Source organism: Marmota flaviventris, chromosome 3 (genome assembly GCF_047511675.1).
Source record: "Marmota flaviventris isolate mMarFla1 chromosome 3, mMarFla1.hap1, whole genome shotgun sequence".
Classification (NCBI taxonomy): Eukaryota; Metazoa; Chordata; class Mammalia; order Rodentia; family Sciuridae; genus Marmota; species Marmota flaviventris.
Window position 1 is genome coordinate 64,506,538 of NC_092500.1, and position 14,296 is coordinate 64,520,833.

General features: G+C 43.4%; 1 protein-coding gene across 1 annotated transcript; it reads left to right on the plus strand.

Moving 5' to 3' along the window:
• Window positions 1–2,814: 2,814 nt before the first annotated feature.
• Window positions 2,815–7,469, plus strand: Krt6a (keratin 6A). The gene is made up of 9 exons (XM_071609182.1): window positions 2,815–3,348; window positions 4,258–4,472; window positions 4,777–4,837; window positions 4,990–5,085; window positions 5,211–5,375; window positions 5,875–6,000; window positions 6,140–6,360; window positions 6,557–6,591; window positions 6,693–7,469. The coding sequence occupies exons 1-9, from the start codon at window positions 2,815–2,817 to the stop codon at window positions 6,920–6,922; spliced, it is 1,683 nt and encodes a 560-aa protein (XP_071465283.1). The 3' UTR covers window positions 6,923–7,469.
• The last annotated feature ends 6,827 nt before the right edge of the window (window positions 7,470–14,296 follow it).

A 14,296-nucleotide genomic window follows, 5' to 3' on the forward strand; every position in this document is an offset into this window, starting at 1 on the left:
TTGTTTAGGGATGAATGCTCCCCAATCCTCTAAAAGATATGAAATCAGGACTGAAAGAGGGACTGTTGGGGTTATCTGTGCTGGTTGACAGCAGCCTGTCCCTGTATGCACAACCCAGAGAACAGCCTGAGACCCAGTAGAGGATGAGCGGGGCAGTCTGGCTTCAGAGGACGGATATCAGCCTGCCGGGCTCCTGCCCAAAACTCAGAATCTCCCTGACTTTGTTGTTTCCTTCCAGGTACTTCGACTACCTGCCACATCTGCTGGAGGGTGGGAGTCAGGGTCGGGGTGGGCTCTGCTCCCACTCGGTTCTGCTGCTGTGAGCACCTGCAAGCTGCAAATCATTCTTCTGATCCTGTCATTCTCCTGCCTGCTATAGTTCTACGCGGCTTTGAGGAACAATGGCAAACCCCTCCACATGGCTTCCTAGGTCCTTACTATCTTGCACTGTTGGCTCCATTACTGTCCTCAAACCACTGTTCCCATTCACACACATATATTCTGAATTCTGTCCCCCCCACCCCATACTGGGGATTAAACCCAGACATGCATTATCACCAAATGACATCCCCAGTTCTTTTTATTTTTTTATTTGAGATGAAGTCTCTCTAAGTTGCCCAGTTTGGCCTCCAACTTGCAATCCTCCTTCCTCAGCCTCTGAAGTAGCTGGGATTACAGGTGTGTGCCACTGCACCCTGCTGTGCTCTGATTCTTAAAGCTTCTCTTGGATTCCTACACACTGAAGTTCTTCCTACTTTCATGATAATGATGTTAGCTCATCTCCGTGGAGAACTCACATGCCAGACATTGTATTAAACCTTCACACAAATTACCTCATTTTAGCCTCACAACACCATGAGGCAGGTACTCTTTTCACACACACACTCATTTACAGGTGTAAAAATAAGTAGAAAAAGGGCTCAGTGATTTGCATAAGGAGCCTAGACTGATCCTAGGACCCATGTTCTTAACCAGGGGCTAGCAAAGGTTTTCTTTAAAGGGACAAATACTCTAGGTTTTGCAAGTCACAAGTTTTGTTGTAAGCTGCGTATCTCTGCCACTGTGGTGTAAAGTGGCCATAGGCATCAGGCATGGACATAGACACGGGATGGTGGACAAAAGTAGGGTGTTCCCACCCGACCTGACCACATTTCCTACCAAGCCTGGCATAGCCCATGCCGTGCCTAAAGCCCCTAACCAGGAACAGTAGAGTGCATCAGTGTCCTGGACCATGAGGAACAGCATCTCTTTCCCAGAACTGGGTGGAAGCACATTCTTCAAGAGCCATTGTGCAATCAGGGTGGAGGAGGGCAGCTGCTTCCGTTGTCTTGAGAAGGTATCTCTTTCCTGCCAGACGCTGACTTAGCACCTGCTTTAGACAGGAACTCCCTGCCATCCTGGATGCTGTGCCCCTCAACTTGTGGGAGAGAAGGGACTGCATTTAAAATAGTAACTGGAACTTTCAGGGAACTCATCTCAGTGTGGGAGTTGGTCTTTCCTCCCACAGTTGCTCAGTTAGACAAATGTTCTCAGAGCACCATACACCTAGGGTTGTTCTCAATTCTCATTCATGGTGCTTAATGCATGGACTAGAAAACATGAAACTCAGTTCCTGTGAACCAAGTGCTACTCTCATTTGAAGGCTTGTCTGCTCTCTGAGAAAGGGTTTAGAGATTTGAGATTTCAAGCACTGAGATTAGAAATATAAATCTGGAATTTACTTATGAAATCATCATACTTGTAAGGACACATTTTAATGATTCATTGCTTCTATATGCCCCTCAACTTTCTGTACACACCCTGCTAAGATGTTCGATTCTGGATTCTTCTGAAATGTCAAAATTAGTGGAAATAAAACCTCCGTGAATTCTTTCATGATTCTTGTCCAAATCATTTTGGATTTTTTTTAAACTTAAGCTCTAACTAAACATTCCAAAAAACTGCAGAGAGAAAATTTCTATGAATTTCAGCTGGAAAGACAGCTCAATGGGCAAGCAAACCCATAGGGCAGGAGGCACAAGCATGGATGGAAGATCCTGGGGCAGGAGGCACAGGCATGGATAGAAGTTCCTAGCAGAGGTTAGGAGAGATCTGCACCTGTCCTCTCAGGAAAGTGCCAAGTGGGCAGCTTATCACACAGGGGGCACAGAGCAAACATGGTTCTAAATAGTGAAAACTTCAACTCCTCCATCCCTCTGGCCTTACAGAGGAAGGTTGTGTACCCCATTCCCATGCTCAGATCACCAGATCATATAGCCAGGAGCTACCGAAGAACTGAATCGAACATGGTGGGCAAACATGGCAGGCCATTTCTTGCTCAGGCCCATGGGAAAATGGCTGGAAACCCTCAGGGAGAGTCCCACCCAGAGGAGAAGGGAGGTGCGGGTGGAGATGGAAACCTGTGTGTAAGGGGGCACACAGGGAGTGTCTGAATAAGCAGAAGGAAGGGACAATTATCACAGATCAGCTTCTTGTTTCCTTTGTTCCTGAACATGACTAAGTCATGACTTCAGTGAATTTGCATCCAGGCTCATTGTGTTAGGAGCAAGTCAAGTCTGGAAGGCAAGAGAATTTCTCCATGACTACAGGAAGCCAAAAGGCAACCTTCATGTTTCATACCTTTCTAGAACTTGGGGGTGATCTCACTGTTTGTAAAGCCCAGCCCTTCCCAATCTGCAAGCTCACCTTCCAGCCCTGAGCCCAGCCCACTCACACCATATATAAGCTCTGCCTGAGCCCATCTCCTTCATCTGCACCTCTCTGCTCTGCCCTTCGGTCTCTCTCGCCTTCCCAGCCTTCTCATCTCCAGGCACCATGACCAGCAAGTCCACCACGAGGATCCAGAGCAGCAGCAGCAGCCGCAGAGGCTTCAGTGCTAGCTCAGCCAGAGCCCCAGGGCTCTGTCGCTCTGGCTTCAGCAGCATGTCTGTGTCCCGCTCCAGGGGCAGTGGTGGCATGGGGGCGGCATGCAGAAGCGCAGGCTTTGGCAGCAGGAGCCTCTATGGCACAGGGGCCTCCAAGAGGATCTCCATTGGAGGGGGCAGCTGCGCCATAGGCGGCGGATATGGCAGCGGAGTTGGAGGTGGCTTCGGCTTCAGCAGTGGATTTGGTTTTGGAGGTGGAGCTGGTAGTGGCTTTGGGCTCGGTGGTGCTGCTGGCCTTGGTGGTGGCTACGGGGGCGCTGGCTTCCCTGTGTGCCCCCCTGGAGGCATCCAAGAGGTCACCATCAACCAGAATCTCCTGACTCCTCTGAACCTGGAAATCGACCCCACTATCCAGCGGGTGAGGACCGAGGAGCGTGAGCAGATCAAGACCCTCAACAACAAGTTCGCCTCCTTCATCGACAAGGTGAGCCAGGAAACAGTGCCATCCGCAAGGCACCTCAGAATCCCCAGTTATGAACAGGATAGACTTCCTACAGGGTGGAAAAAACTAGGAAAGAGGGAAAAGGACCTCAGGCTACCTCTCCACAGGGATGGGGATTGGCCCCATAGATTCAAGAGCATAGAAGAACTGCTGGGTCTCTTCCATAGCCCTCATTCCTGACAGGGGGACCCCTGAACTGTTGATACCCAGAAGCACAGATGAGGCACTGGGATTTGGGAAGAATCCAGTCCCCCTCTTGACAAGATGATGCCAGTGGTGTTTGGGCTGGGGATTCCACTCTGGGGTCTGTGTAAGAGGGAAAATATTAATCAAGAGAGAGAGAGAGAGAGAGAGAGAGAGAGAGAAAAGAAAACAATTTTTCTGGCTAGATTAGGAAAACAATAGAACCACTTAAACAATATGTAGAAATGCTAATTTATTCAACAAAGAACAACCATAAAATGGATAAATTTGAGGAGATATACACTAAATTGGAACTTAGACAGGAATCTAATCATTAGTGAACATTTATATCATTTATAACTGAGATTCAATACATTGTTAAAACCTAGCAGGAAATATCAGAAAATATTATTTTTAAACTGCATTTGTGATTGTTCTTGGAAAGAGGAAAAGAAATGTGGAAAGTCACTGATTGGCTTCATAACTTAGAAGATGAGAACCCCTCAATGGTCCAAGGGGGAATTTCCCTGGTGGATTTCTGTGCTGCAAAAGAAAAACGTTTTGGTGTGGGTACAAAACTGAGCCTCTGTCCATGCTAAGAAGCAGCTCTACAAAATGGAGAACCAAGACCCACAGGGAGAACTGCTAACAGAGACACTTCTTTCTTCCTGCCTTTGCCTCACAAATGATCATCTTGTCCCTCTCCAGGTGCGGTTCCTGGAACAACAGAACAAGGTCCTGGACACCAAATGGACCCTGCTCCAAGAACAGGGCACTAAGACAGTGCGACAGAACCTGGAGCCTTTGTTTGAGCAGTACATCAGCAACCTCAGGAGGCAGCTGGACTCCATCCTTGGGGAGAGAGGTCGCTTGGACTCAGAACTCAGGAGCATGCAGGATCTGGTAGAAGATTACAAGAACAAGTAAGTCAAACAAGAAGATGGGCTGGTTTTCTCCAAATAATTGGGTGACAAGTTCTAGAGGTGGACACCATTATGCAGCAACCATAGTCATAGAAATAAAAATCATTATTGCTAAAAAGTAAATATGTAAGATAAATAGGGCAATAGGAGGTTGAAGGATATTAAAGAAGTGAAATTTTAGTTGTTACTACAAAAATCATCTCTCAGACTCTCTGTGGCAAGAAAGATAGATTTAGATATACCAGGCTGCTTTTCAGCTTCAACCACCCACCAGCTTACATGTGTGTCAACCCTCTTCTCCTAGATATGAAGATGAAATCAACAAACGCACAGCAGCAGAGAATGAGTTTGTGACCCTGAAGAAGGTAAGCTAATTAATCAGGGTTCTAGTTTCTCTGCTCAAGGAGAGACATGACTCTGCATCCCCATCGAATCTCACAAGACTATTGCCATGGTGATAAAATGGGGGCTGGGCAGGAGGGCTCAGCTGACTCCAAACTGTCTGCTCTTTCCCCAGGATGTGGATGCTGCCTACATGAACAAGGTGGAACTGCAAGCCAAGGCAGACAGTCTCATGGATGAGATCAACTTCCTCAGAGCCATCTATGAGGCAGTGAGCATCTCTACCCCTTTTCCTTCACTCAGATGGGTTCTGCAGGATGGGGAGTCCTATGTCCCATTTGGGCACCTTGGTAAGCAGCCCAGGCCAAGATGACCTTAGGACTTTGTGCTCTGCAGGAACTGTCTCAGATGCAAACCCACATCTCAGACACTTCTGTGGTGCTGTCCATGGACAACAACCGCAACCTGGACCTGGACAGCATCATCGCCGAAGTCAAGGCCCAATATGAGGAGATCGCTCAGAGGAGCCGGGCTGAGGCTGAGTCCTGGTACCAGACCAAGGTGAGCAGTGACTTGGCAGCCGCTAAGGAGGCCCCAGCCCCACCCTGAGCTCGAGAAGCCTCCTGACTTCATGGGGGAATTACTGAAAGGAGGCTAAAGTCCTCTCACAGAAGCTGTACCCCACAGGCTTAGAACAAACTCTCTCAGATATGATGTCCGTGTCTAGGAAGCAGAAGAACCACTCCCAGGCAGGAGCAAGCTTCCATAGATAAGGACCAAGTCATCTTTGCTTAAACTTCATTCTCACTGATGGCTCTCAGAGACACAGAGCACAACTTTGTCAGTCCCTGAAAGAACTAAGAAGTCTCTGGTTCCCTAACTGAGATGTTCTGTGGCTTGGTTCCACTGTGTCCAGCCACTTAACATCAACTTTTCTAAAATTCATTGAGGAGAAGCCAATAGGTGGAGATAACTCACTGACTGACTCCGAAGCGAGACAGCATTGTGCACATGTAAAACCCCACGCATTCTCTGTCTCCCTCTCCCCCCTTCACGACAGTATGAGGAGCTGCAGGTCACAGCAGGCAGACATGGGGATGACCTGCGCAACACCAAGCAGGAGATTGCTGAGATCAACCGCATGATCCAGAGGCTCAGATCGGAGATCGACCACGTCAAGAAGCAGGTACAGGGCAGAGACAGGGTCGGGGCTGCTTGTCCATGCAGTCCAGCCTCCCGGGCTCTTCTTCACTGGGCAGGAAGAGCAGGGATGAGCCTCCTGGAAGGCCCAGGCTCCAAGCTCATTTCCTTGCTTCCCCTTGCAGTGCGCCAGCCTGCAGGCCGCCATTGCTGATGCGGAGCAGCGTGGGGAGATGGCCCTCAAGGATGCCAAGAGCAAGCTGGAAGGGCTGGAGGACGCCCTGCAGAAGGCCAAGCAGGACATGGCCAGGCTGCTGAAGGAGTACCAGGAGCTCATGAATGTCAAGCTGGCCCTGGACGTGGAGATCGCCACCTACAGGAAGCTGCTGGAAGGCGAGGAGTGCAGGTGGGTGACACACCCCTCTGAGCACCTGTGGGAGGGGTCTGGCCCTGAGCAGGGGATTGTGGCCAGTAATGATGGGTGCTGTCAGGAGACTCTCTGGATCAGGGGTGGGCGGTCTCCATGAGCCTCGGGTGGAGGCTTCTCCTAGGATCAGGTATGGGCTGTGGAGGGCTCATCCTCTGTGTTCCTCTCCTCCTAGGCTGAGTGGCGAGGGCGTTGGACCCGTCAACATCTGTAAGTACTTGGCTTGTCTGCCTCCCAGTTGTTGACCTTGTGAGCTGGCTCAGGTGACAGAGTGAGCTCAAGGTGTCTGTGTCCTGTTGTCCTCCCTACAGCTGTGGTGCAGTCCACTGTGTCCAGCGGCTATGGCAGCGCTGGGGGTGCCGGCAGTGGCTTCGGACTGGGCGGAGGCAACAGCTACTCCTACAGCAGTGGTCACAGCCTTGGAGGTGGCTTCAGTTCTGGCAGTGGCAGAGGCATCGGGGGTGGCCTCAGCTCCTCTGGTGGCAGCAGCTCCACCATCAAATACTCCTCCACCACCTCCAGCAGGAGCTACAAGCACTGAAGTCCTGCACTGGCCCTTGTCCCACCCTGCTCAGCCCTCTGGTGTAGAGCCCTCTGCTCAGGATCTTTTCCTCCTCTGCCTCCACCTCTGCTCTCTAGCTGGGGCTGCGGAAGGCCCCTGCTCTCCTGCCTCCTCTGTCTACCTGCTCCTCAGAGATCCAGTGGCTCCCCTCAGAATGTCATCCTCTGATCTCACATCATGGTTCAGTCACATCTGGTGTCTCACTTTATTACCTAGTTATCAAGGTTTTGCCTTTATAGCTCTCCCTGAGGCTGAGCATTACAAGAACATTGTCTCTGTCCTCTGATTCCAGAAAGTCTTGCCTGAAGCACAGTCAAGAATTCACAAACAGGCAGATTCCCTTCAATTTCCATTGACCCAAGAACACCCCATCTTACCGGGTTGTGAACCTCTTTTGTAATAACTGTGGAAACACAAGTGATGAATCCTATGATGTACAGAATCTGTATCTCTGTATTGGTTTATCTTCTCTTTGCTTTCTTCCTGTTTGTTTCTAATTGCTAAATAAAGCAGATTTATACTATAATGTGTTGTTCAGGTTGCCTTTCTTTCAGGCCATATGTTCTTAACTTTTTCATATGATAAATTTCTTATCATTTAAAAGATAACCATTCCCCACATACCTCACTCCCCTCCTTTATAGATATTTATCAAATAGAGTTTTGCTATCTTGATGTTCAAGGTCCCATCCCACATCATTTTCATTGATGTTTTTCACAAGCAAGTGGAGGAATCTGGTCTATTTTTACTGTCCATACTAGGACATTACTGTCTTTATCTCTCCCAATGCCATATGTCCAGTTGGAGAAATATGGTTGGTCAGTTAGTCTATAAGTCGTTAGACAAGAAAATAAGATATTTGATTTCTAATTAGAATTGTTTTCATGACCTAGAGACTTGCCTGACATAAGGTTCAAGAGCATTTGAAGTGTGCATCCTTCTAAGTCAGAATTATACTTGTACAAATACATCTTGAAGAAATAGTACCAACACAGAAAGCTGTACATAACATGATGTGCATCACAACATCATCACAACTGGAGAAAATGGAGAAATTTGAGGTAGTCAAATGAAGGACTCAAAGATTAAGGCCAAAATTCAAATTTCTTGTTATATAATGGCAACAAAAGAATATTCCCTCCTTCTCACACTCTTGGCTTCTCATGGAGACTCAAAGAAGCAGAGTCTATGTTGATAAGAGAGATGGATCCATCCCTGTGTCAGGAGTGAATTGTCCTGGTTTAATTTCTATGAATGGTTAAGAGGAAACTCCAAATAAAATTCAAGGTTGGTCAGTTGACTTGTACTATCCTGAGGCTATATCAATCCCTGTGGACCCCATAAGTGACAATTATTTTCCTAATCCTCAGGTTCTCATATTACCGTAGAAATTTGCATAGATTTTTATTGTAGTTTTTGGATCCTTCAATATCATTATCTGCTGTGTTCACCTCTCACTGTCCCCGCAGCAACACAGGCAGCTTGTCACATTGCCACCTCCTCATTTGTTGACCTTGTGAGCTGGTTCAGGTGACAAAATTTAATATCGTTGCGCATGGGCATTAAAAACACAATGAAGGAATACTACAAACAACTCTATGTCAAAATTGATTCAAAAAAGGTTAAACCAGCCAGATTTCTCAAAAGGATAATCAGAATATCCACAGACCTATTGAATAAGTTAAATCACTAATAAATAAGCTTCTGAAAAGAAAGCACTGAGGTATATTCTTATTGGTTAAGTCTACCTTCATTTAAAAAATGAAATGGAACCAAATCTTTACAGCCTCTTCCAGGAAATGGAAGCAGGGGGAGCACTTTCTGATTCATTCTTTCTAGGCCAGTATTATTCTGACACCCAAACTAAATAATGGCAATTCAAGAAAGGAACACTGCCAACCAGACCTCTTATGAATATTGACATAAAATGTTCAATGAAATGTGCCATATTTATTCCTACCAAGTATACAAAGAATTATATACCATGTCCTCTTGGGAGTTGTTCTAGATATTCAAGGCTAGTTCAACAGAAACCATTCAATGTGATTTACCACATCCAAGAGCTAAATAAGAAAAATCAGATGAAAATAGCAATCAATGCATAAAAAGGTGTATGATATAATTCAATACCCAATAATGTTCAGAAACCCAAAAATAATGTCCTAGCAAATGGGGAATAAAGGGCAACATTCAACTTGGTAAAAATAATATTATCCTACATCCCTTTTCCCCTAAGATTGAGAACAAGATGAGAGTATCCCCTCTCTCCACTGTTATTCACATTGTACTGCAACTCTAACTAAAACAATGAGGTTACAAAAAGCAATAAAATTATACATATTAGAAATAAAGAAATTAAACTCTCTTTATTCTCCTATAATATTATGTAGAAAATCTGAAGAATATATCAAAAATCTCCCTGTAAGTAATAAGCAAGTATAAGCAAAGTTATAAGATAGAAGATTACTCTATAAAATAAATAATTTTTTACATACTAGCAATGAAAAACTGAAATTTCAAATTAAAAATCAATGTCATTCATAATAACAATAAAGATAGAGTGTTTAGGCCTGAATCTAACAAAACATGTAGAGAATCTATGACTAGAAAACCAGATTCTGAGGAAAGTACCGATGAAAGCAATCGAAGATCTAAATAAATGAAAAGATATCCTATGTTCATGGATCAAAAGATTCAACGTTATTAAACTGTCAATTCTTTCTAACTTAAGATGTAATCAACACAGTCCCAATTTAAATTCTGATAAGCTATTTTGTAAGTATCAACAAAATAAATAAAGTTTATATAGCAAGGCAAAAAAATTTTTGCAAGGCAAATAGGTGAAACATAGGACACACTATTAGTGAAATCATGAAATTATGATTTTGTAAAACGTTTAGAATTTTCTTTAATTTTTTTTTATTGAACATCTTTCTAAAATAAACTATGAGAAAGCCATTCTAATTCAATGCAAGAGATGCTGAAAAATTCAAGATTAACATTCATTATTAGCAATGTAAAACAGAGGGAAAGATCCGTGAATTGGGCTCATGGAATTCTGCCCCCATGGGAGACGGCAGGGTCAAGCCGAAAGCCATCAATGGGAAAGATGAAGAAAGATGGGCTCTCAGATCAGGGGTTTCTGGCTAGAAGCTGTTCCTTGCTCACTGTCAATTTTTTTCTCCCAGCCCCCTCAGGCTGATTCTTTAGGCTAAGATGGTGGAGATGGTGTTTGCTGTAGTCGAGAAATAAAGTGGCAGGCTGAACCCAGGGGTAGTGCTGAAAAGCTTCCCTGAGTCACGCTTGGCTCAGGCTTCTCCAGGGAAGACGGACAGAGGAGCTGGTCCAGGTGGCAGGACATGCCTGGATAGCAACGAGAGAGAGAGAGTCTGCAATGCTCATGCAAGGGACAGCAGTCCAAACCCTATCATGCTTAAGCAGATGGAGTCTGACAAAGACTTGCCCTAACCTGTCTCCCATGCGGGACTGAGGATGGAACTACCTCATTCAGCAAATTAGCCCCAAGTCGGAGCATTGATTCACGGTTCCTATCAGAGCAGGCATCATCTCTGAAGTCTCTGGAAATCCAGATCCCTCCATTCCTCAGCTGCTTTCTCAAGGCTATCCCCACCCCCACCCTGCCACCCCTGCCCAGTCTCACCAGAGGGAGCTTTCCAAAGTTCTCCGCCAGGGATACCTCCTTCAGCTGTGTGCATGTCCAAAAGCTTTGAGAGATGGAGATGAGCCAGAAACCACATGGGGTCTGTCTCCCATGGTGTCCTGTCCAACACTGGGCTACCCTGACCCCCGCTCTTCTTTTATTTTTTAAATTATTATTTTCATTGACAAACCATAAATGTTTACATTTATGGGATACAATAAGATGTTTTGATATTTGTACAATGTGGTTTGATTAAATCAAACTAATTAACGTATTCATCGCCATGCTAACCATTTTTCGCAATGAGACATTTGAAATTCACCATCCTAGTTATTTTGAAGTGTACTGTATGTCTGCATTGACTATCATCACCCTGCTGTGCAATAGATCCTCTTGTCTAACAGAAAATTAATCCCCTTAGTCCACGTAACCTCAGCCTCTGGTAACCATCTCTGTACTTTCTACTTCTGTTAAGTTCAGCTCTTTATATTTTGCATTTAAGTAGATCAACAATATTTTTCCTTCTATGGCTGACTTGTTTCACTTAGCATAATGTCCTCCAGCTTCTTCCACTTTTTTGAGCAATTTTGTTTCACAGCAAAATTGTTAAGAAGGTACAGAGATTTAGACCATATATTTTATAGCCACAAATTTATAACTTCACACACTGTGAGAATGGTACATTTGTTAAAATGGATGCATCTACTACACTGGCATGTCATTATTATCCAAAGTCCTTAGTTCACATTAGAATTCACTCCTGGTGTTGTACCTTCTTTGGGTTTTGAAAAATGTATTATCTACTATTTTAGTATTATACAGAATAGTTTCATTATCCTAAAATCTGCTGTACCTCATTTACACACTCCTCCCCCCAATCCCTGGAAACCACTGATCTTGTTACTTTCTTCGGTTTACAGAATATAATATAGTTGGAATCATGTGTAACCTTTCAGATTGGCTTCTTTCACTCAATAATATGTATCCAAGTTCCTTGAAATCTTTTCTTGGCTTGATGTTCATTTTTTCTTAATGCTAACTAACATCCATTGTCTGGAGGTACCACAATGTGTTCATCTGTTCAACAATTGATGGGCATCTTGGTTGCTCTCAAGTTTGGGCAATTAGGAATAAAGCTTCTATAAACAGTCATATGCAAGTTTTTGCATTGGCATGTTTTCAACTCATTTGGGTAAATACCAGGGAATGTGATTGCTGGATTGTATGGTAAGAGTATGTTTGGTTTTGTAGGAAACTGCCAATCTCGTCCTCAGTGGCTATATGATTTTGCATCCCTGCCTCCCCACCCCCACCCTGCCCCCCCCTTCCCAGCAATGCATGAGAGCTTCCTGTTCCATAGCCTTGCCACGCATTCCAGTTGCTGGTGTTCTGGATTTTAGCCATTCTCCCAGTTGTGTGGTGACACCTCATTGTTGTTTTTATTTGCAGCTCTCTGGTGGCATGTGCTATCAAGCACCTTCTTATCTGTATTTGTCTTACGTTTGTTTTGTTCAATGCAGTGATGTTTTGCTTGCTTGTTTGGTTGGGTTTGTTTTTTTCTTTTCTTTTCTTTTTCTTTCTTTCTTTCTGTTTTTTTTTTTTTTTTTTTTTTTTTTTTTCAGTGCTGGGGATCAAACCCAGGTCCTTGTACATGCTAGGCAAGTGCTCTACCACCTAACTACATCCCTAACTCTAGTGAGGGGTCTTTAAAGGACTTTGGCCCCTCTTATAATCATGTTGTTTCTTATTGTTGAAATTAGGGTTCTTGGTACATTTTGGGTATATTCTTTATCAGATATGTCTTTTGCCAATATTTTCCCCTAGTCTATGAACTGATTTCTCATTCTCTCAATGCTGGCTTTCACAGACAAGTTTTAATTTTAATGAAGTCTGGATTATCAATTATTTCTTTTGTGGTTCATAAATTTGTTACTGTATCTAAAAACTGATCACCATACCAAACGTCATCTAGGTTTGTTTCTATGTTATCTTCTAGGAATTTTGTAGTTTGGCATTTTATATCTGGGGTTATTATTCACTGGGAGTTGGTTGTGTAGAACATAAGGTCTGTGTCTGGATTCATTTTTTTTCTTTTGTATGTGGATGCCCACTTGTTCCAGCACCATCTATTGAAGACTGTCTGCTCCATTGTGTTGACTTTGCTTGTTTGCCAAGATCAGTTGAGTGAATGTATGTGTTCAGTTCTGGGTTCTCTATATTGTTCCTTGACCTATTTGTTTATTCTTGTTATCTATCTTGATTACTCTAGCTTCATAGTAGGTCTTAAAGTTGAATAGTGCAGTCCTGTGATTTTGTTCCTCTTCTTCAATATTGAATTAGCTATTCTGGCATTTTTGCCTTTCCATATGAACTTCACAATCGGTTTATTCATATAAAAGGATCACTTTCTAGGATTTTGACTGGAAAAAAATACAGAATTTTATACTCTAGAGTAAAACTTAAGGACTGACGTTTTTAAAAAAATAATAATTTATGAGGTCAAGATAGCCTAGGATGAAACGCACAATGTGACAAGAGAATCTAAGTATATTACAAATATATGAACTAACCTTGCTGGAGTTGGGGGTGGGATATAAAAAGGCTGACCTAAGTAACTCTTGACTATCTGAGACTAAAAGAAAAGAGAATTGTACATAGCAACTGAACTCTGGTTGATAAGTTTATTTCTTGTGGGGGTATGACTAACAATTATGAAAACATTATAGGAAATAAATAGAGGGCATACATACACATTGTATGTATGTGATGTGTGTGTGTGTGTGTATATATATATATATATATATATATATATATATATATACACACACATATATGTATATATATAAAATCTATATATAGATATCTACATTTCAGGTATATATTTTGATGTATATATTGATATATGTGTGTGTACATAGATATCTACCTAAATATATATATGTATGTTAATTTATGTATGTATATGTGTGTGTATATATATACACACACACACACATACATACACACAATATATATATATTGTGTGTATGTGTGGGTGTGTATACATAGGTATATTGCTGGCTTCAGTAATGTGTCCGTGTCTTGCTTCAGGGGCAGTGATAGCATGAGGGCTATGTACGTAGGTGCTGGCTTTGGCAGCAGGAACCCCCCCACACCTCAGAGAAAGAGAGAGATTATAAAGAATTGGCTGATGTAATTTTGGAGGATGACAAGTCACAAGATAAGTTTGACAGAGAGCCAATGACCTTGTTCCAGACCCAAAAAACAGAAAAGTCAATGGTGCAGTTTCAGTTGAAATCATGACAAGTTCAAGATATAAAACAAGCTGATGTTTTGGTGTGTGTCTGAAGGCAGGTAAAAACAATGTCCCAGTTCAAAGGCAATCATACAAGAAGACTATCCACTTGCTCCGTCCTTTATTACCGTTAGGTTTTCAACTCATTGATTACGTCCACCCACATTAGGACTGACAATCCACTTTATTCAATTAAGCAATTCAGATTTTAATCTTATACAGAAACCCCTCTCAGACATATCCAGAAAATGTTTAACCCAATATCTGGGTATCTCATGGCTCAATCAAGCTGATACCATTTTGTTGCCTATTGGCAGCATTTTGATGATGAAGCAAAGAAAGTACAGAGACTATGATTCATGAGCCTCTGTGCAATGATCTTTGATGGGTTGTCTGA